The sequence below is a fragment of the Coregonus lavaretus genome (assembly GCF_964263955.1).
Source record: "Coregonus lavaretus genome assembly, chromosome: 17".
NCBI lineage: Eukaryota > Metazoa > Chordata > Actinopteri > Salmoniformes > Salmonidae > Coregonus > Coregonus lavaretus.
Window position 1 is genome coordinate 32,398,121 of NC_140004.1, and position 24,217 is coordinate 32,422,337.

At 43.0% G+C, this 24,217-nt stretch overlaps 1 protein-coding gene across 1 annotated transcript in view; it reads right to left on the reverse strand.

The window, feature by feature from the left end:
• Positions 1-24,217, reverse strand: part of LOC311144465 (condensin complex subunit 2-like) — a 28,108-nt gene that overhangs the window by 2,437 nt on the left and 1,454 nt on the right. Inside the window, exons 2-14 of the mRNA XM_084180491.1 lie at positions 23,428-23,651; positions 23,233-23,323; positions 21,509-21,601; positions 19,194-19,311; positions 18,823-18,974; positions 18,399-18,588; positions 7,656-7,738; positions 7,186-7,388; positions 5,443-5,588; positions 5,181-5,287; positions 1,710-1,829; positions 414-518; positions 61-204 (exon numbers count right to left, since the gene is read on the reverse strand). Coding sequence (XP_084036617.1) covers positions 61-204; positions 414-518; positions 1,710-1,829; positions 5,181-5,287; positions 5,443-5,588; positions 7,186-7,388; positions 7,656-7,738; positions 18,399-18,588; positions 18,823-18,974; positions 19,194-19,311; positions 21,509-21,601; positions 23,233-23,323; positions 23,428-23,642 — 1,767 coding nt within the window. The 5' untranslated portion in view covers positions 23,643-23,651. The remainder of the gene's footprint in view (positions 1-60; positions 205-413; positions 519-1,709; positions 1,830-5,180; positions 5,288-5,442; positions 5,589-7,185; positions 7,389-7,655; positions 7,739-18,398; positions 18,589-18,822; positions 18,975-19,193; positions 19,312-21,508; positions 21,602-23,232; positions 23,324-23,427; positions 23,652-24,217) is intronic.

Sequence of the window (24,217 nt, forward strand, 5' to 3'; positions counted from 1 at the left end):
GAGCATGACACTTGCTGAACACTGGCTCCACATAACCATTCCCCTGCCCACCCGTCTTACCCGGTGTGGTTCTGGCACCAGGTCGTCCTCCCCATAGGTGGACACGTCGTCATTGTCTTGTGAGGAGATGAGGTTACTGTCTGCGGAAGGCTGGGTGTCATCTGCACCCCCATTGAACCCTTCACCATCATCACTGTCCCCACCCTATAGAGAGAGTCAGATTGATATGTAGAGAGAGGACGAGCAAGAGATTAGCCGAGTAATTAAAAAACGAGCTACTAAACAGCTACTGAAACTATAGCATTAGTGGGGGTAATGATATAGTGGCAAGTTAGATATCTCTGTAGACCATGTGGTCTTATTGACACATCATGGAAACTGTATAAGACTGACACGGGAGTTACAATACAGACCTGCAGGCCAGGGCAGAAGTTGGCTGTGTCGTTGGCGTTGTTGTAGTCGTAATCTCCGATGACTTCCAGCTCTCCAGACAACCTCTTCTGGCCCTCTTTACACAACTGACATAGAACACACGTTTACTGACATGGAACACACATGTTTACTGACATGGAACACACATGTTTACTGACATGGAACACACATGTTTACTGACATGGAACACACATGTTTACTGACATGGAACACACATGCTTCCTGACATGGAACACCCATGCTTCCTGACATGGAACACACATGTTTACTGACATGGAACACACATGTTTACTGACATGGAACACCCATGCTTCCTGACATGGAACACCCATGCTTCCTGACATGGAACACACATGTTTACTGACATGGAACACACATGTTTACTGACATGGAACACACATGCTTCCTGACATGGAACACCCATGCTTCCTGACATAGAACACCCATGCTTCCTGACATAGAACACCCATGCTTCCTGACATAGAACACCCATGCTTCCTGACATAGAACACCCATGCTTACTGACATAGAACACCCATGCTTCCTGACATAGAACACCCATGCTTCCTGACATAGAACACCCATGCTTCCTGACATAGAACACCCATGCTTCCTGACATAGAACACCCATGCTTCCTGACATAGAACACCCATGCTTCCTGACATAGAACACCCATGCTTCCTGACATAGAACACCCATGCTTCCTGACATAGAACACCCATGCTTCCTGACATAGAACACCCATGCTTCCTGACATAGAACACCCATGCTTCCTGACATAGAACACCCATGCTTCCTGACATAGAACACCCATGCTTCCTGACATAGAACACCCATGCTTCCTGACATAGAACACCCATGCTTCCTGACATGGAACACCCATGCTTCCTGACATAGAACACCCATGCTTCCTGACATAGAACACCCATGCTTCCTGACATAGAACACCCATGCTTCCTGACATAGAACACCCATGCTTACTGACAGAACACACGTTTACTGACATAGAACACAACACACATCTGTGGCATCACAATCTTCACTTCTATCAGTTGTAGCAGCATATCAGTTCCAGTCAGCTACGGTGATGGTCTGACTGTATCTGGTGGCGGCTGCACATTGTTTTAGCACATCACTGTTCCCCGGTATCACCATGGACACGCAGGACAGGGTCAACTAGTGTGTGTTACATTCATTTCACTCAAAATGTCGCTCAAAATGTTGTGTTTATTCCATGCTGGTTGTTGTGTACAGGAGGGTGTAAGAGAGGTCTTACTATGCTGGCAGGTTTGAGGCTGAGTTGGGACAGGGTCTCAGGGGGGAACTGGAAGTCTGCAGCTAGAGTGGTTTTCTTGTTGCTGGTACTGAGGGCTGACTTGGTGTTAGTGGTAGCAGCCTAGGAGAACACATTAGGCAGAGGTGAGGGAACGGTTTGAGTCAATGTGTGAGTGGTGGGGAAACTCCTATAGCCACTAAAACCACATTTCCTCGGCTGCAGTGACTAACATTTGAAACCGCATAACTTTCTTACACATAGGCAGGGATTGTCAAGACACTTGACCCCTGTTTTAGCATCAAAAGTGATTTACAGAAGTGACTAATACAGTAATTGACAACGGCTCAGAAAACGGGCACTTTATTACTTTAGAATGTGACTGCCTACTAGTGATTAATGCTCTTGGGTGCAGATCAAACAATCATTAGAGAACTGGAGGGGTAATATGGATGAGTTTCTATATACAGTGGGGGAAAAAAGTATTTAGTCAGCCACCAATTGTGCATGTTCTCCCACTTAAAAAGATGAGAGGCCTGTAATTTTCATCATAGGTACACGTCAACTATGACAGACAAATTGAGAAAAAAAATCCCAGAAAATCACATTGTAGGATTTTTAATGAATTTATTTGCAAATTATGGTGGAAAATAAGTATTTGGTCACCTACAAACAAGCAAGACTTCTGGCTCTCACAGACCTGTAACTTCTTCTTTAAGAGGCTCCTCTGTCCTCCACTCGTTACCTGTATTAATGGCACCTGTTTGAACTTGTTATCAGTATAAAAGACACCTGTCCACAACCTCAAACTGCCATCCAGGACCTCTATACCAGGCGGTGTCAGAGGAAGGCCCTCAAAATTGTCAAAGACTCCAGCCACCCTAGTCATAGACTGTTCTCTCTGCTACCGCACGGCAAGCGGTACCGGAGTGCCAAGTCTAGGTCCAAAAGACTTCTCAACAGCTTCTACCCCCAAGCCATAAGACTCCTGAACAGCTAATCATGGCTACCCAGACTATTTGCACTGCCCCCCCCCCACCCCATCCTTTTTACGCTGCTGCTACTCTGTTAATTATTTATGCATAGTCACTTTAACTCTACCCACATGTACATATTACTTCAACTACCTCAACTAGCCGGTGCCCCCGCACATTGACTCTGCACCAGTACCCCCCTGTATATATAGCCTCCCTACTGTTATTTTATTTTACTTCTGCTCTTTTTTTTCTCATCACTTTTTTTGTTGTTATTTTATTTTTACTTTTTTTGTTAAAAATAAATGCACTGTTGGTTAAGGGCTGTAAGTAAGCATTTCACTGTAATGTCTGCACCTGTTGTATTCGGCGCATGTGAAAATTTGATTTGATTTGAAACAGTCACACTCCAAACTCCACTATGGCCAAGACCAAAGAGCTGTCAAAGGACACCAGAAACAAAATTGTAGACCTGCACCAGGCTGGGAAGACTGAATCTGCAATAGGTAAGCAGCTTGGTTTGAAGAAATCAACTGTGGGAGCAATTATTAGGAAATGGAAGACATACAAGACCACTGATAATCTCCCTCGATCTGGGGCTCCACGCAAGATCTCACCCCGTGGGGTCAAAATGATCACAAAAACGCTGAGCAAAAATCCCAGAACCACACAGGGGGACCTAGTGAATGACCTGCAGAGAGCTGGGACCAAAGTAACAAAGCCTACCATCAGTAACACACTACGCCGCCAGGGACTCAAATCCTGCAGTGCCAGACGTGTCCCCCTGCTTAAGCCAGTACATGTCCAGGCCCGTCTGAAGTTTGCTAGAGTGCATTTGGATGATCCAGAAGAGGATTGGGAGAATGTCATATGGTCAGATGAAACCAAAATATAACTTTTTGGTAAAAACTAAACTCGTCGTGTTTGGAGGACAAAGAATGCTGAGTTGCATCCAAAGAACACCATACCTACTGTGAAGCATGGGGGTGGAAACATCATGCTTTGGGGCTGTTTTTCTGCAAAGGGACCAGGACGACTGATCCGTGTAAAGGAAAGAATGAATGGGGCCATGTATCGTGAGATTTTGAGTGAAAACCTCCTTCCATCAGCAAGGGCATTGAATATGAAACGTGGCTGGGTCTTTCAGCATGACAATGATCCCAAACACACCGCCCGGGCAACGAAGGAGTGGCTTCGTAAGAAGCATTTCAAGGTCCTGGAGTGGCCTAGCCAGTCTCCAGATCTCAACCCCATAGAAAATCTTTGGAGGGAGTTGAAAGTCTGTGTTGCCCAGCGACAGCCCCAAAACGTCACTGCTCTAGAGGAGATCTGCATGGAGGAATGGGCCAAAATACCAGCAACAGTGTGTGAAAACCTTGTGAAGACTTACAGAAAACGTTTGACCTGTGTCATTGCCAACAAAGGGTATATAACAAAGTATTGAGAAACTTTTGTTATTGACCAAATACTTATTTTCCACCATAATTTGCAAATAAATTCATAAAAAATCCTACAATGTGATTTTCTGGAAAAAATAGTCTCATTTTGGCTGTCATAGTTGACGTGTACCTATGATGAAAACTACAGGCCTCTCTCATCTTTTTAAGTGGGAGAACTTGCACAATTGGTGGCTGACTAAATACTTTTTCCCCCCACTGTATGGATGATTTTCTAGTACATATGTTGTAGAATTAAACATCTATATGCCTTAAATGCTTATGGATTGAGAAACAGTTGAAGGGTTAAAACAGAGCAGAAACATTTCTTTAGTGCAAACGCTGTGCTTTTGATAACTCCCTGCAGCTGGTCTGGGTATGTCAATGACATGTGATGGAGATACAACTCCTCGTGGTGGCTTTGTGGAGATTGGAGTAACAATGGAACTAGTGTTATCATTTGTTTGTGCTTATGACCTGACACATAGCCACATGCACATAATCTCAAGGGTCCTGGGAGGATGCTTTTTGGGATTTGCTTAAATGTATGTGGTTGAGAATGGGTTATGGCCATGACATGTTTAAACCATGTTTAAGTATTAATTTATATGTTTTATAATGTGTTATGAAATGATAAAGGTAAAACAGAATGAACATGATTGATACTTTTACTCCAGATGTATGTCTGGATAGTGAATATAGTCAATACAGAGTGTGATTGTTCTTTAACGTACGTATGTATATAATTTTTTGAGTCACGCCACTAATAAGAGACAGAAGCCCCACTTAGAGAAATGCACGTAGCCTCGTGAGTAGCCAACATGTGATACTGAAAGATGTTATTCATTCACATAGAGAGGAGTAACTATGTATGTTGTATAAGCATGACAATGCATTTGTGTCTGTATAAAAGGAGAGCTCCGGGTCAGGGCAAGCAGTTGTTCCATGGAGCAAGCTCGGCTTTGTTACGCAATAATAAAGTCACATTTTTGGATTCACAAGCTCCAGTTTCTTGAGAGATATTTTTTTGTCAAATATTTCTACGACAGTAACCAAGGGCTTACTCTAGTGGTGCGGAAGTAGGTTTCAAAGTTGACATCGTCGTTAAAGTCGATTTCAAAGGCCTTCTTAGGCTTCCTCTTGCGACCCTCCTTCTCAGGCATGTTGTCCTCTAAACACACACACACACACACACACACACACACACAGAGAGGGAGACGGGGGAATGAACAGGATATATTTAGTGGACAATGCCATTAAGGGAATATCCCAAACACAGATAAACTACATATACAACATGGCTCTGTGTGTACAACCACCACTCACTCTTGTGCAGAGGTTTGAAGCGCCAGTAGCCAGGGCCTGCCCAGGTAGCCATGGTTCTAGGGCTGAAGTAGGAGTACTCTCTGGGCTGGTCGGACAGCTGCAGACACATGGTGGCTATATCCCCCTCTCCAATGGGAATCACATCCCTGTGGACAGTCAGCCACACCACAGAATGACATTAAAATACATGGCCAGCAGCATACCACCCTGCATCCCACTGCTGGCTTGCCTCTGATGCTAAGCAGGGTTGGTCTTGGTCGGTCCCTGGATGGGAGACCAGATGCTGCTGGAGGTGGTGTTGGAGGGCCAGTAGGAGGCACTCTTTCCTCTGATAAAAAAAACAACTAATGCCAATGCCCCAGGGCAGTGATTGGGGACATTGCCCTGTGTAGGGTGCGGTCTTTTGGATGGGACGTTAAACGGGTGTCCTGACTCTCTGTTGTCACTAAAGATCCCATGGCACTTTTCGTAAGAGTAGGGGTGTTAACCCTGGTGTCCTTGCTAAATTCCCAATCTGGCCCTCATACCATCATGGCCACCTAATCTTCCAATTGGCTCATTCATCTCCACTGTAACTATTCCCCAGGTCGTTGCTGTAAATGAGAATATGTTCTCAGTCAACTTACCTGATTTAAAAAAACATGAAGATACAGGATAGAAAGACGGAAAAGACAAACATCAGTTTCATTTTTAAACCTAGACTGAGAAAAATATGGATTTACTAACACGTCTTCAGTTAGTCCACTTGCTTTTGCCTGTCTGGATCGAAGTTAAGTAGGTCATAGTCATTAGTAGAGCTGTTTCTGTCAAGAGTCAAATGGTTTCCCTTCATTCATCCTGACATCTAAACTGGATATTTAATGGGTTTGGGTGTGTTACTGTCATAACAGTTTTAAAACACTCAGGACATCATGGTACACACAAAAAAACAAAAAAAACAAGAGACGGAACAAGGTCACTTCAAGCTACCGGACCCGTTTACAAGTGGAATACCCCTTGGTGCCTCATGAAATATCCCTGGGATCCTCTACAGGTATAAACAAGCAGAGTACCAACAAACATCCTCAGCATGCTACCCCCAGGTTGTTGCCACCCTGTAACAAACACCTTCCAGGTTGATACCACCCTGTAACAAACACCCCCAGGTTCTTACCACCCTGTAGAAAACGCCCCCAGGTTGTTACCACCCTGTAACAAACACCCCCAGGTTGGTACCACCCTGCAACAAACACCCCCAGGTTGGTACCACCCTGCAACAAACACCCCCAGGTTGGTACCACCCTGCAACAAACACCCCCAGGTTGTTACCACCCTGCAACAAACACCCCCAGGTTGTTACCACCCTGTAACAAACACCCCCAGGTTGTTACCACCCTGTAACAAACACCCCCAGGTTGGTACCACCCTGCAACAAACACCCCCAGGTTGTTACCACCCTGTAACAAACACCCCCAGGTTGTTACCACCCTGTAACAAACACCCCCAGGTTGTTACCACCCTGCAACAAACACCCCCAGGTTGTTACCACCCTGCAACAAACACCCCCAGGTTGTTACCACCCTGTAACAAACACCCCCAGGTTGGTACCACCCTGTAACAAACACCCCCAGGTTGTTACCACCCTGCAACAAACACCCCCAGGTTGTTACCACCCTGTAACAAACGCCCCCAGGTTGTTACCACCCTGCAACAAACACCCCCAGGTTGTTACCACCCTGTAACAAACACCCTCAGTACACTCACCTTCCTCTCCCGGGCCCTCCAGCCTTACAGCTGTCCTTGTGTTCTTTGGAGCCCTCTCCAACATAGTCCCCCTGACCCTCCTCATGGTCTCCATCAAAATCATCCCCAAAGTCCTGACACTCCTCCTCGTCCGGCTCCGCCTCAGCATTCACGTCAAACACGTGATCCCCCTGCTTCATCTTCTCCAGCATCTGGTTCATGGTCTGTAATAGGAGAACGGTTTATATAGAGACTGTGGTTAAGATATTCTGAGACTATATGACTACTGTATCAAAACAATACCTCCAATCTGTATAATTTCAAAACTAAAATAAAGAGTTGTGCTTCCCAAATGGCACCCTATTCCCTATATCGTGCACGACGTTTGACCAGGGCCCATAGAGTCCCGGTCAAAAGTAGTGCACTATATAGGGAATAGGGTTCCATTTGGGATGCAGCCTGTGTATATTGCCAGTGTATGTTGCTCTGACCTGGTCAGGGTTCCAGCTGGTGAAAGAGAAGTCTGCCAGGGAGGGGCAGATGGAGCTCTTCTCCTGGGTCCGCTGGAGACCACCTGTCAATCACACAATAATTTCATGCATGATACTATTATCGGAATAATATGTAGGTCAACTGCCAATACCTTAAAGCAGAGTTTCTTAATCTTGGTTCTGGGGGGGTGCACATTTTTGTTTTGTCCTCGCAGTACATACCCGATTCGACTAATAGACTCATCATCAAACCTTAGATTAGTAGAATCAGGTGTGTAGTGCTAGGGCAAAACAAACATGTGAACTATTTTGGGTCCCCAGGACAAGGATTGAGAAACACTGCCTTACAGCATCACTCAACAATCAATACAACCAGATATACACTTCAATTCAAAAGTTTGGACACACCTACTCATTCAAGGGTTTTTCTTTATTTTTACATTGTAGAATAATAGTGAAGACATCAAAACTGTGAAATAACACATATGGAATCATGTAGTAACCAAAAAAGTGTTAAACAAATCAGAATATATTTTATATTTGAGATTCTTCAAATAGCCACCCTTTGCCTTGATGACAGCTTTGCACACTCTTGGCATTCTCTCAACCAGCTTCATGAGGTAGTCACCTGGAATGCATTTCAATTAACAGGTGTACCTTCTTAAAAGTTAATTTGTGGAATTGTGTTTGAGCCAATCAGTTGTGTTGTGACAAGGTAGGGGGGGGTTTACAGAAGATATCCCTATTTGGTAAAAGACCAAGTCCATATTTTGGCAAGAACAGCTCAAATAAGCAAAGAGAAACGACAGTCCATCATTACTTTAAGACATGAAGGTCAGTCAATACAGAACATTTGAAGAACTTTGAAAGTTTCTTCAAGTGCAGTCGCAAAAACCATCAAGCGCTATGATGAAACTGGCTCTCATGAGGAACACCACAGGAATGGAAGACCCAGAGTTACCTCTGCTGCAGAGGATAAGCTCATTAGAGTTACCAGCCTCAGAAATTGCAGCCCAAATAAATGCTTCACATAGTTCAAGTCACAGACACATCTAAACATCAACTGTTCAGAGGAGACTGTGTGAATCAGGCCTTTGGTCAAATTGCTGCAAAGAAACCACTACTAAAGGACACCAATAAGAAGAAGAGACCTGCTTGGGCCAAGAAACAAGAGCAATGGACATTAGACCAGTGGAAATGTGTCCTTTGGTCTGGAGTCCAAATTGGAGATTTTTGGTTCAAACTGCCATCTCTTTGTGAGACGCGGTGTGGGTGAATGGATGATCTCTGCATGTGTAGTTCCCACCGTAAAGCATGGAGGAGGAGTGGGGGTGTTTTGCTGCTGACACGGTCTGTGATTGATTTAGATTTCAAGGCACACTTAACCAGCATGGCTACCACAGCATGACCTGGCCTCCACAATCCCCCGACCTCAACCCAATTGAGATGGTTTGGGATGACTCGGCCGGATGCTAAGCATATGTGGGAACTCCTTCAAGACTGTTGGAAAAGTATTCCAGGTGAAACTGGTTGAGAGAATGCCAAGAGTGTGCAAAGCTGTCATCAAGGCAAAGGGTGGCTACTTTGAAGAATCTCAAATATAAAATATATTTTGATTTGTTTAACACTTTTTTGGTTACTACATGATTCCATGTGTTATTTCATAGTTTTGATGTCTTCACTATTATTCTATAATGTAGAAAATAGTAAAAATAAAGAAAAACCCTTGAATGAGTAGGTGTGTCCAAACTTTTGACTGGTACTGTATATTCTTTGATACTTCAAGGGGTCATAAAATTCTAAATCAACTTTTGACTGGTACTGTAGCTCTGAGAAAATCTAGAGATACTATGCCAGACTACTAGGGGGAAGTATACAGCAAAAACAGCCCAGGGGTCGTACAGTGGGGGAAAAAAGTATTTAGTCAGCCACAAATTGTGCAAGTTCTCCCACTTAAAAAGATGAGAGTGGCCTGTAATTTTCATCATAGGTACACGTCAACTATGACAGACAAAATGAGAAAAAAAATCCTGAAAATCACATTGTAGGTTTTTTATGAATTTATTTGCAAATTATGGTGGAAAATAAGTATTTGGTCACCTACAAACAAGCAAGATTTCTGGCTCTCACAGACCTGTAACTTCTTCTTTCAGAGGCTCCTCTGTCCTCCACTCGTTACCTGTATTAATGGCACCTGTTTGAACTTGTTATCAGTATAAAAGACACCTGTCCACAACCTCAAACAGTCACACTCCAAACTCCACTATGGCCAAGACCAAAGAGCTGTCAAAGGACACCAGAAACATAATTGTAGACCTGCACCAGGCTGGGAAGACTGAATCTGCAATAGGTAAGCAGCTTGGTTTGAAGAAATCAACTGTGGGAGCAATTATTAGGAAATGGAAGACATACAAGACCACTGATAATCTCCCTCGATCTGGGGCTCCACACAAGATCTCACCCCGTGGGGTCAAAATGATCACAAGAACGGTGAGCAGAAATCCCAGAACCACACGGGGGGACCTAGTGAATGACCTGCAGAGAGCTGGGACCAAAGTATCAAAGCCTACCATCAGTAACACACTACGCCGCCAGGGACGCCAGGGATGTCATATGGTCAGATGAAACCAAAATAGAACTTTTTGGTCAAAACTCAACTCGTCTTGTTTGGAGGACAAAGAATGCTGAGTTGCATCCAAAGAATACCATACCTACTGTGAAGCATGGGGGTGGAAACATCATGCTTTGGGGCTGTTTTTCTGCAAAGGGACCAGGACGACTGATCCGTGTAAAGGAAAGAATGAATGGGGCCATGTATCGTGAGATTTTGAGTGAAAACCTCCTTCCATCAGCAAGGGCATTGAAGATGAAACGTGGCTGGGTCTTTCAGCATGACAATGATCCCAAACACACCGCCCGGGCAACGAAGGAGTGGCTTCATAAGAAGCATTTCAAGGTCCTGGAGTGGCCTAGCCAGTCTCCAGATCTCAACCCCATAGAAAATCTTTGGAGGGAGTTGAAAGTCTGTGTTGCCCAGCGACAGCCCCAAAACATCACTGCTCTAGAGGAGATCTGCATGGAGGAATGGGCCAAAATACCAGCAACAGTGTGTGAAAACCTTGTGAAGACTTACAGAAAACGTTTGACCTGTGTCATTGCCAACAAAGGGTATATAACAAAGTATTGAGAAACTTTTGTTATTGACCAAATACTTATTTTCCACCATAATTTGCAAATAAATTCATTAAAAATCCTACAATGTGATTTTCTGGATTTTTTTCTCTCATTTTGTCTGTCATAGTTGACGTGTACCTATGATGAAAATTACAGGCCTCTCTCATCTTTTTAAGTGGGAGAACTTGCACAATTGGTGGCTGACTAAATACTTTTTTTCCACACTGTATGTATTCATTAGTCTCCGAGTAGGAGCAGCGCTTCATTTAATCTGGATCCTGCTGGAACAGGATCTGTCCCCTCTCAGTTTCGTTACGGAACCTATTTGCCAGGATCCGGTACCTCTCGTGGCATGAAAGATAATTTAGGCACAGAGGATCTGTGGATTTTTTTAATAGCCTAGCTGTGGATTGTGTGTAGCCCAATCACAAGGCAAGCCAAAAGACTGCTGAACAGTTAGTTCATCAAATGGCTACACGGACAATTTACACTGACCTCCGTTATTATTTATTTATCTTAATTGTTTTGCACTGACTCCCTTTCACTGGCTCTATGCACACTCACTAGACTCTACCCACACACTCATACTACACTGACTCCAACACACACACACACATGCATATTGACACCACACACACACACGCTGCTACTACTCTGTTTATTATCTATCCTGATTGCCTAGTCACGTTTACCCCTACCCACATGTACATACTGTATTACCTCAACTACCTCGTACCCTGCACATTGACTCAGTACTGGTACTCCTTGTATATAGCCTCGTTATTGTTTTTGTTGTGTTACTATTTCCTTCTTATTTAGCAAATATTTGTATTACTTTTTAACTCTGCATTGTTGGGAATGGGCTTGTAAGTAAGCATTTCACTGTAAAGTCTACACCTGTTGTATTCGGCGCATGTGACCAATAAAATTTGATTTGATGCTTACAGTCGGGAACGAGCGGTAAATCTGTAAGTGAACAGCATGTAGCCAAAACAGGACTTTCCCAATATTTCAAATACAATCATGGGAAAACACAGGTTGAAAAGCAAATGGATCCTGCTGAAAAGAGAATACTAATTTGTCTGTAGGCTACCAAGTTATCAACTTCCAAATAGGCCTATTGAGTGAACAGCATTGTTTTACAACGTAAAACAAGAGAGAGATAAGCTTTTGGCACAAGCACATCCGCCATCACCGGTGAGTTAGATGCACATCATTGGGTGAGTCAGTGAAACTGGAAAACTTTTTAGGACTATAATTTCCTTTTCATATTGTACAATACAGTGCATTCGGAAAGTATTGACTTTGATCCATATTTTGTTACGTTACAGCCTTATTCTAAAATGGATTAAATCGTTTTTTCCCCCTCATCAATTTACACACAATACCCCATAATGACAAAGCAAAAACAGGTTTTTAGACATTTTTGCAAATGCATTAAAAATGAAAAAACTAAATATCACATTTACATAAGTATTCACACCCTTTACTTTGTTGAAGCACCTTTGGCCGCGATTACAGCCTCGAGCCTTCTTGGGTATGACGCTACAAGCTTGGCACACCTGTATTTGGGGAGTTCCTCCCATTCTTCTCTGCAGATCCTCTCAAGATCGTTCACATTGGATGGGGAGCGTCGCTGCACAGCTATTTTCAGGTCTCTCCAGAGATGTTCAATCGGCTTCAAGTTCGGACTCTGGCTGGGCCACTCAAGGACATTGAGACTTGTTCCGAAGCCACTCCTGCGTTGTCTTGGCTGTGTGCTTAGGGTCGTTGTCCTGTTGGAAGGTGAACCTTTGCCCCAGTCCGAGGTCCTGAGCACTCTGGAGCAGGTTTTCATCAAGGATCTCTCTGAACTTTGCTCCGTTCATCTTTCCCTCGATCCTGACTAGTCTCCCAGTCCCTGCCGCAGAAAAACAGCCTCACAGCATGATACTGCCGCCACCATGTTTCATCGTAGGGATGGTTCCAGGTTTCCTCCAGACGTGACGCTTGGCATTCAGGCCAAAGAGTTAAATCTTGGTTTCATCAGACCAGAGAATCTTGTTTCTCATGGTCTGAGAGTCCTTTAGGTGCTTTTTGACAAACTCCAAGCAGGCTGTCATGTGCCTTTTACTGAGGAGTGGCTTCCGTCTGGCCACTCTACCATAAAGGCCTGATTGGTGGAGTGCTGCAGAGATGGTTGTCCTTCTAGAAGGTTCTCCAATCTCCACAGAGGAACTCTGGAGCTCTGTCAGAGTGACCATCAGGTTCTTGGTCACCTCCCTGACCAAGGCCCTTCTCCCCTGATTGCTCAGTTTGGCCGGGAGGCCAGCTCTAGGAAGAGTCTTAGTGCCTCCAAACTTCTTCCATTTAAGAATGATGGAGGCCACTGTGTTCTTGGGGATCTTCTGGTGGTCCTCTGTAGCTCAGCTGGTAGAGCACGGCGCTTGTAACGCCAGGGTAGTGGGTTCGATCCCCGGGACTACCCATACGTAAAAATGTATGCACACATGGAAAATGTAAGTCGCTTTGGATAAAAGCGTCTGCTAAATGGCATATTATTATTATTTATCTTCAATGCTGCAGAAATGTTTAGGTACCCTTCTCCAGATCTGTGCCTCGACACAATCCTGTCTTGGAGCTCTACGGACAATTCCTTCGACCTCATGGCTTGGTGTTTGCTTTGACATGCACTGTCAATTGTGGGACCTTATGTAGACAGGTGTGTGCCTTTCCAAATCATGTCCAATCAATTGAATTTACTACAGGTGGACACCAATGAAGTTGTAGAAACATCTCAAGGATGATCAATGGAAACAGGATGCACCTGAGCTCAATTTTGAGTCTCATAGCAAAGGGTCTGAATACTTATGTAAATAAGGTTTTCTGTTTTTTATTTCTAAAAACCTGTTTTTGCTTTGTCATTATGGGCTATTGTGTGTAGATTGAGGGAAAACATAATTTTATCCATTTTAGAATAAGGATGTAATGTAACTAGGGCTATTACGGTGACTGTATTACCGCCACACCGGCGGTCACGAGTCATGATTCAGTCAAATTCCACATGACCATTTAGTCACGGTAATTAGTCTTCTCCAAGCTCTGATGGTCATTAGTAGCTTACCAAACTTGCTAACTGCCTGGTACTCAGCACTCGATTGTACCTCTAATCACTCTGACATCAATGCAAATCTAATCAAACACTTCATGAGAGCCCATGAGCTCATGTTGCGCAGCATTTCTATAGGCTATGCAATTGTGTGAGAAAACAGAGTTGTGGCCTCTAAAAGAGGAGATTCCCATCAGCTTTCTATAGGCTAGGCCTACTATATTTATTTCTCAACTTTCCTAATATTAAGCACATTGCTTCTCTTTACAACCGGAGTATAGCCTACCTGGCTGGCATTAAAAAATGAACCACGGGAAAAGCTATTTAAGTGCATCGATTACATGTATTTTTTTCCCTGCCCCTGTTTCGATGCATGATAATGGTCCATTCTAAATCAAAACAAATTTCACACATACACTACCGTTCAAAAGTTTGGGGTCACTCAGAAATGTCTTTGTTTTCAAAAGGAAAGCAATTGTAGCTGGAAACTGACAATTTTTAATGGAATATCTACATAGGCGTACAGAGGCCCATATCTCAGACTGGCCATTTTAATCTTTTATTTTGATTGGCCAGTCTGAGATCTGACTTTTTCTTTGCAACCCTGCCTTGAAGGTCAGCATCCCGGAGTCGCCTTTTCACTGTTGACGTTGAGACTGGTGTTTTGCGGGTACTATTTAATGAAGCTGCCAGTTGAGGACCCGTGAGGCGCCTGTTTCTCAAACTAGACACTAATGTATTTGTCCTCTTGCTCAGTTGTGCACCGGGGCCTCACACTCCTCTTTCTATTCTGGTTAGAGCCAGTTAGCGCTGTTCTGTGAAGGGAGTAGTACACAGCGTTGTACGAGATCTTCAGTTTCTTGGCAATTTCTCGCATGGAATAGCCTTCATTTCTCAGAACATGAATAGACTGACGCGTTTCAGAAGAAAGTTATTTGTTTCTGGCCATTTTGAGCCTGTAATCGAACCCACAATTGCTGATGCTCCAGATACTCAACTAGTCTCAAGAAGGCCAGTTTTATTGCTTCTTTAAATCAGCACAACAGTTTTCAGCAGTGCTAACATAATTGCAAAAGGGTTTTCTAATGATCAATTAGCCTTTTAAAATGATAAACTTGGATTAGCAAACACAACGTGCCATTGGAACACAGGACTGATGGTTGCTGATAATAGGCCTCTGTACGCCTATGTAGATATTCCATTAAAAATCAGCCGTTTCCAGCTACAATAGCCATTTACAACACTAACAATGTCTACACTGTATTTCTGATCAATTTGATGTTATTTTAATGGACAAAAAAATAGCTTTTCTTTCGAAAACAAGGACATTTCTAAGTGACGCCAAACTTTTGAACAGTAGTGTATATTATTTAGTATAAGTAAAGATTAAATCAAGAATAGACTAATGGGTGACAATATTAGCCTATCACTTGTGAATTATATATTGTCACTTGTGAATGATGCCCAGCGTAAGGCAAGAAACAAAGCCTTTTTTTGCAACTTTTTCTAATCATAGTCGCACACCTCATGTAGCCTAGCCCATAGGCCTATATGTTTTGATAAGGTTTGTATCACAACTAAAGTGGCCAAATAACTTCTTAAAATTAAGCACATGTATCCGCTTTACAAGGGGTGTAGAGCCTAACTGGCATACGTAAGCAGCGCGTGAGTTTCAAGTTTGGGGAAGATAATTGTCACCATAAAACTGCACCTTTATAATAAAAGCAATACATGCATAATTGCATTTGCGGTCATAATGGTGTTTTCTCGCTAATGGAACATTCACGCTTATAGCTTACTGCCGTGTGCGCATTGCTGCGCTTATAATGTGAAGAAATAGCCTAATAGTTCATCAACATTTTAAGCTAAACGTTCTGTTCTGTTGGCGTCAGCCTCATTGTGTAAAACAGTCTTTTTGATGTGGTTGTAGTAATTTGGGATCTAACGGATGCCACAACTGTCCCAGACTATGTTTGGAATATTTATTTCTCGCACAGAATAGGTCAACTTTTGTACTATGGGGGATAGTAGATTGACATAGGCTAGTGCTTTTGCTGTTCGTTAGGCCTACTCATCTTGTTGGCTGACAAAAAGTAAATGTGGACAGTTCTTCCAATATCTTCAATATGCACCTCGGAATTGGATAAGGATGCGTGCAGTTGCATCCCAGGGCGGCAGGTAGCTTAGTGGGTAAGAGCGTTGTGCCAGTAACCGAAAGGTCGCTGGTTCTAATCCCCGAGCCGACTAGGTGAAAAATCTGTCGATGTGCCCTTAAGCAAGGCACTTAACCCTAATTGCTCCTGTAAGTCGCTCTGGATAAGAGCGTCTGCTAAATGACTAAAATGTAAATGTAATGTAAAATGTGTCTGTCTTCACTTGTAGCCTGTGAATCCTGCCGCAAAAGGCATGGATTCTTTTAGGGGGCATTCCGGCCACACAAAGGGGATGCGGATGGGAAATTTGAGGCATTATCAAGTGCTTGTCAAATTGTGAATGAGAGACAGATGAAGTGTGTACAGCCTCCGTAAAAAACAAAGCAGAGCTCATGCCTTTCATGCAACTTTTTTCAAATCATCATTAGAGACATCATGCAGCCTTACAATGTATTAAAAATCAAAACATATAGCCCAAAGTTTGTAGAACAACTAAAGTTACATTAATAACTCTAAATTAAGCATATAGGAGTTTGATTTACTGAATGAATGATTGAAGGTATACAATAAAAATGTGTCTGACAACACAAGCATTAAACAACATGTATCTCCTATGTGTATCTCTTATTTGACAATAGGCCTAATGCACTGTTTTCGTATGCTTCATAATGGCATGTGCAGCACGTTTTGCGCTCCATCCATTGTATGACGCAGCAGTTTCTGTGCCAGGGATGCGGGCAGGGCATTAGACAACAGGGGGGCATGGAGAAGCCAGTGGAGATGATGGAATATCTGATCAGACAAAACTGCAGACACACTGACCTGGTGAGGCCACTCTTAAAGACAGGGCTTTTTGTCACTTACATTTTAATATTTTATAATGAACATGAATAAATGAGGTATTATCAGTCAATGACGATGTAATGACATGGATCTTCAGCGTTTTGCCTTTGCTTTCTTTCAGGTGAGAAGACAGAAGAGAGCAGCTCCGTGTGTGACTTCCCAGAGAACGAAGGGAAAGAAGAAGAGGATGAGACTCATCAGGACACTGATAAACTGTTGGCAGAAGCTGCCTACTAAATAAATGGGAAATAATATGTTTTTATTTTTCCCCAATCGTTTAAAAAAAGCATGTATGGATTGTGTTTAATTTGGTTCTCATTTTGTATAGTAGAATCACTTTCTTTGTTAACCCCTCAACACAGAATAGCCGCATGTGTGCACTCCCTCATCGTTTGGAGAAAATATCCTTTCTATTTTATTCAGCTTTGTTCAATTTTATTCTTCATACTATAAAATAATATAAAAAATGCCACGGAATTCTAAGCAAATCTTGTCTGCTACATGAACTAGTGTAGCCCACAGCCATATGGCATAGCCAGATGAGGACCTAACATAAGGACAACTCAGAGTATGCTATTATGTTCTTCTGAAATAGACTAAATTTTCTTCATATCAAGTTTCTTCAGACCTGTCTAAAATAAATAATGGATTTATTGTGAAGGTGTGGGCTATATTACATGGATTTATTAGACTTTTTAAAATGTAGATCCAAAGGTCTGCATCAGTGGCTTGTAGGCTATGTGTGGAAGCCAGGAGATGCTAAATGTGTTTATGTTAATTAATGGTCAATTACCGCGAGACCGGCAGTTATTTGCTTGACAATCACCGGCTGACGAAATTTCATGACACCACAGCCCTAAACGTAACAAAATGTGGAAAATGTCAAGGGGTCTGAATACTTTCCGAATGCACTGTATGTGTGTCTCCACACACCGATGCCGAGGCTATTGGTGGATTCAAGGCGAGGTCGTCTTTATTGATCTCAGAATCTCCATTTGTCAGTGTCAAAGTAGCCTGAAATTCAGATAATTTGTTAGGTATTAAAAAAGATGCTGCTAAAGTCTCCAGTCATCTAAAATGATATAGAATTGCATGAAATGCGTTTATAAAAGGCCACATTTTTCTCACCCCTAGGCTACAAAATGTTTCCCCATGTGTGCAACTTCTGCAAATCACCTCTACTGCTCTATGCCAGTACGCAAAAGCAATGATAATGCATCCAATGCTTTACTATAATGGGGTTGTTTTTTTATGCGTTCCAGTACCTCAGAGCCCGGACATACTTTGTTCAGGCACCTCCCAATTTACAAATTAAGCACTAAGTAGGAGTGCTGATCTTGGATCAGGCTCCCATTGGTCATATAACCTTATACATTGTTATCTAAAAGGCAAAACTGATCCTAAATCAGAACTTCTACTCTGAGGTGCTTGCTACATATGTCCCCAGATCAAAGTGTGATGCTGACATGATGCGGTCAGTGTTACCTGTGAAGGGCGGCGCAGGGACGCGCTGCGGAGGAGACTGGGAGCAGGAGGGTGTGGAGTGCAGCAGGGTCATGTGGGAGGGGAAGAGCAGCTCACATCGACTGTCTTCACTGAACAGCACTGACAGGAAGACGCCTGCTGTGCTGCTCTCATCGAAGGACGACGCCATGCGCTGGAACATGGGGTCCACCTGGAGTTGGAGGGGTGGGATGATAATGAGCTTACCATGTGTGAGCGTTATAGGAACTTTCACAATCCTGTCTGGATCCATACTCTCAGTAAATTTGATAATAAGTCCTCAGGCTTTCCTCACCAATTCCATCTATAGTCTCAAAGATTTCCAGGTGACTCCACAACAAACCACACAGGCATAGCCTGGTCCTTTACCTCAGGCTATTCCTGGAGCAGGAAAACCATCACTTACCTCACACTTCCTCTCTGCCTCAGAGCTGTTGATGTTGCTTAGGTTCTGCTCCACAGTCTTCTTGGGAGGCCTCTTCTTCTTCACCACCTGCTTGGCAGCCAGCTCTCCTGTAGCCCCCTCCTCCATCTCTCCCCCATCGCCTGCTCCATGCTCTACACACACACACACACAGGAAAGGGTCAGAGCCTGATGATCCTTTATTGACAACAGTCTATTTTTTTATGACAGAGCAAGTCACAGTATGGCACCATATTCCCTATATAGTGCACTACCCTATGGACCATGGTCAAATGTAGTGCACTATAAAGGGAATCGTTTTCCATTTGGGACACACAGACAGTGTACTGACGTTATAGTTAAGAGGCTCTCACCTTCCCCAGGCTTGGTCTCAGCACCCAGTCCTCCCAGTACTCTGTAGGCATCAGCATGGACAGCATCCACTCGGACTGCGTATATCTTGGTGCTGGCGTCCAAGGTACCCGCTGCCACCTTGGCAGGGACAGAGAAAGACACATTATTAGATGGTCACTTTCTCATACAGCCAACAGACGCTAGGCCCGTAAAGTGAAATGACCAGTCTGTCATCAATATACTCCATTAGTTAGGAATAAGCCTATAAAAACAATGCATATCTTAAGTGGTTGGGCTACAAACTTCTTCATTAGTAGATTATACTTTAATCTCTTCAAAAAAATACAGAACTAAGAACAGATATAGCCCCTGGTTCTCCTCAGACTTGACTGCCCTTGACCAGCACAAAAACATCCTGTGGCGTACTGCATTAGCATCAAATAGCCCCCGCGATATGCAACTTTTCAGGGAAGTTAGGAACCAATATACACAAGCAGTCAGGAAAGCAAAGGCTAACTTTTTCAAACATAAATGTGCATCCTGTAGCACTAACTCCAAAAGGTTTTGGGACACTGTAAAGTCCATGGAGAATAAGAGCACTTCCTCCCAGCTGCCCACTGCACTGAGGCTAGGAAACACTATCACCACCGATAAATCTACAATAATCGAGAATTTCAACAAGCATTTTGCTACGGCTGGCCATGCTTTCCACCTGGCTACCACTACCCCGGCCACCAACTCTGCACCCTCCGCTGCAACTTGCCCATGCTCCCCCCCCGCTTCTCCTTCACACAAATTCAGACAGCTGATGTTCAGAAAGAGCTGCAAAATCTGGACCCCTACAAATCAGCTGGGCTAGACAATCTGGACCCTTTCTATCTAAAACTAGCCTGTTGTCTGGACCTATGGCAGTCTCTATGGGGGTGCCACAGGGTTCAATTATTGGGCCGACTCTTTTCTCCGTGTATATCAATGATGTCGCTCTTGCTGCTGGTGACTCTCGGATCCACCTCTACGCAGACGACACCATCTTGTATACATCTGGCCCTTCATTGGACACTGTGTTAACAAACCTCCAAACGAGCTTCAATGCCATACAACACTCCTTCAGTAGCCTCCAACTGCTCTTAAACACTAGTAAAACTAAATGCATGCTCTTCAATCGAACGCTGCTGGCACCCGCCCACCCGACTAGAATCACCACTCTCGACGGGTCTGACCTAGAGTATGTGGACAACTACAAATACCTAGGTGTCTGGTTAGACTGTAAACTCTCCTTCCAGACTCACATTAAGAATCTCCAATCCAAAGTTAAATCGGCTTCCTATTTCGCAACAAAGCCTCCTTCACTCATGCTGCCAAACATGCCCTCGTAAAACTGACTATCCTACCGATCCTTGACTTCGGCGATGTCATTTACAAAATAGCCTCCAACACTCTACTCAGCAAATTGGATGTAGTCTATCACAGTGCCAACCGTTTTGTCTCCAAAGCCCCATACGCTACCCACCACTGTGACCTGTACGCTCTTGTTGGCTGGTCCTCACTACATGTTCGTCGTCAAACCCACTGGCTCCAGGCCATCTATAAATCACTGCTAGGCAAATCCTCGCCTTATCTTAGCTCATTGGTCACCATAGCAGCACCCACCCGTAGTCTGCGCTCCAGCAGGTATATCTCACTGGTCATTCCCAAAGCCAACACCTCCTTTGGCCGCCATTCCTTCCAGTTCTCTGCTGCCAATGACTGGAACGAATTGCAAAAATCTCTGAAGCTGGAGACTCTTATCTCCCTCACTAACTTTAAGCATCAGTTGTCAGAGCACCTTACCGATCACTGCACATGTACACAGCCCATCTGAAATTAGCCCACCCAACTACCTCATCCCTATATTGTTATTTATTTTGCTCTTTTGCACCCCAGTATCTCTATTTGCACATCATCTCTTGCACATCTAGCATTCCAGTGTTAATACTAATTATAATTATTTTGCACTATAGCCTATTTATTGCCTTACCTCCATAACTTGCTACATTTGCACACACTGTATATATATTTTCTGTTGTATTTTTTGACTTTATGTTTTTTTTACCCCATATGTAACTCTGTGTTGTTGTTTTTATCGCACTGCTTTGCTTTATCTTGGTCAGGTCGCAGTTGTAAATGAGAACTTGTTCTCAACTGGCTTACCTGGTTAAATAAAGGTTAAATAAAAAATTTAAAAAACTATTAAGTAGCGCAAATCTGAAGTGTGTCTTTTGTGATGAGGAAATTTAAAGAGACATAAGAAACAGAAACTACAATAAAGGAATCATTAATATGTATAAAGCCATACCTTGAAATTTGTGAGCTCAGAATCCTTCTGTTTGAGGATGTCAGCCATGTAGTCAATCAGGTGGAGACCAAAGGCATTTTTGGTGGTAATTTTCTACAAAAATAGGACAAGGCTTTGTGAATCTGAGGCACCAGTTTCCAATAACTTGCATGGTTGGAGACAGTACCTTCAGAAAGTATTCACACCCCTTGACTTTTCCCACATTTTGTTCTGTTACAGCCTGTATTTAAAATGGATTAAATTGAGATTGTGTGTCACTGGCCTACAGACAATACCCCATAATATCAAAGTGGAATTATGTTTTTATTTTTACTAATTAATAAAAACATTAAAGCTTAAATTTCTTGAGTTAATAAGTATTCAACCCCTTTGTTATGGCATGCCAAAATAAGTTCAGGAGTAAGAATTTGCTTAACCAGTCACATGATAAGTTGCATGGACAATAATAGTGTTTAACATGATTTTTGAATGACTACCTCAATCTCTGTACCCCACACACACAGATAAATGTAAGGTCCCTCAACCGAGCAGTGAATTTCAAACACAGATTCAACCACAAAGACCAGGGAGGTTTCCAATGCCTCGCAAAGAGGGGCACCTATTGGAAGATTAGTTAAAAAAAGCAGACATTGAATATCCCTTTGAGCATGGTGAAGTTATTAATTACACTTTGGATGGTGTATCAATACACCCAATCACTACAAAGACACAGACGTCCTTCCTAACTCAGAGGAAGGAAACCGCTCAGGGATTTCACCATGAGGCCAATAGTGACTTTAAAACAGTTACATAGTTTAATGGCTGTGATAGGAGAAAACTGAGGATGGATCAACAACATTGTAGTTACTCCGCAATACTAACCTAATTGACAAAGTGAAAAGAAGGAAGCCTGTACCGAATAAAAAATATTCCAAAACATGCATCCTGTTTGAAACACGGCGCTAAAGTTAAACTGCAAAAAAAGTGGCAAAGAAATTATCTTTATGTCCTGAATATAAAGCGTTATGTTATGGGCAACTCGAACACAACACGTCACTGAGTACCACTCTTCATATTTTCAAGCATGGTGGTGTCTGCAGTTTTTTAGGATAAAAAGAAACAGAAGTACTAAGCACAGGCAATATCCTAGAGGAACAGAGCTGGAATAATTTTTAAAAGAATATTGTGCAATCCAGGTGTGCAAAGTTCTTAGTGACTCATCCAGAAAGACTCACAGCTGTAATTGCTGATTATTCTAACATGTACTGACTCAGGGGTGTGAAAACTTACAGTACCAGTCAAAGGTTTGGAAACACCTACTCAATCATGGGTTTTTCTTTATTTTTACTATTTTCTTTACATTGTAGAATAATAGTGAAGACATCAAAACTATGAAATAACACATATGGAATCATGTAATAACCAAAAAAGTGTTAAACAAATAAAAATATATTTGAGATTTTTCAAATAGCCATGAGAGATTCTGATGCATTTGGATAATATTCAAAAGGATAGAGCAATGAATAGCTAATCTGGCAGCCCTGTTTTGAGCGATTTTGAGCTTTTTTATATCTTTATTTGCTGCAGATGACCATATAACTGGACAGTACTCTAGGTGTGATAGGACCAGGGATTGATGCCATAAGCAATGATGAGGAACCGCATCAACATTTCCTTCACATGTATTCTGCCCCTCTTAGAAAAGTGCCTGTTAATGATAGTGTATGCATGCACATGCCGCTTACATTTTCAGTGGAGAGCTTGATGCAGGTGGAGTAATGCTCTGAGATCTGTGCATTTGACAGCTTAGGCACAGCAGCAGGGGTCCCCGTGTTGCTGAACACAAACACAAGGATTGTCTCTTACGAAGGTCTAAATCAATAGAACACCTGTCAAGATGTAGTAGAGGAGATTACTGGCAAAGAGAGGGCTTGGCCTACCTATGAGAGGCAGATTCATTAAATGAGGAGTCAGCGGCAGCTTGCAGGTCAATGACCCGGGATCTGCGCCTCTGACGCCGCTCTAGCTCATCATCGTTTCCCTCGAAAGATGCGAGGAGCGGGGTTTTGCTCGCGGCAGGAGAGGCGCCCTTGTGCTTCAGGGACGGCGAGGCCCACTGACGCACTCGGGAAAGTGGTGAGGACGATGAGTTCATCGTTACTGCCTGAGGGACACATAGATGCACATTATGTTTTTTATTCCTCTCTGCTTCCTGAACTGAAGTTGCATTTATTTAACCCTCCCGTTGTCCTAGGGTCAAAATGACCCGCCACTGTGTTGAACCAACTTTATTTAATTTTTATATTTTTTGGATCATTTGTGAGGAGGCAGTGATACTTTCTTTAAAGTCTCACTGCCTCCTTCTCACAAATGATCCCAAAAATATAAAAATTAAATAAAGTTGGTTCAACACAGTGGCGGGTCATTTTGACCCTAGGACAACGGGAGGGTTAAACAAGTTATACTGTAGGTAGGTAGCTGTTGGATATTTTATCATATGAGCCTTGCTAGCTAACGTTAACAAAGCAAAGTAGGCTTGATCTTTTTCAAAGCAATCATAAGTTAACAACGGTTTTGTTGTTGGCCACATGTACATTTACATTTTAGTCATTTAGAAGACGCTCTTATCCAGAGCGACTTACAGTTAAGTGAATGCATACATATATATTTTTTTTTCTTCATTCAAACGAACCCACATCCCTGCCGGCCAAACCCTCCCCTACCTTGGAC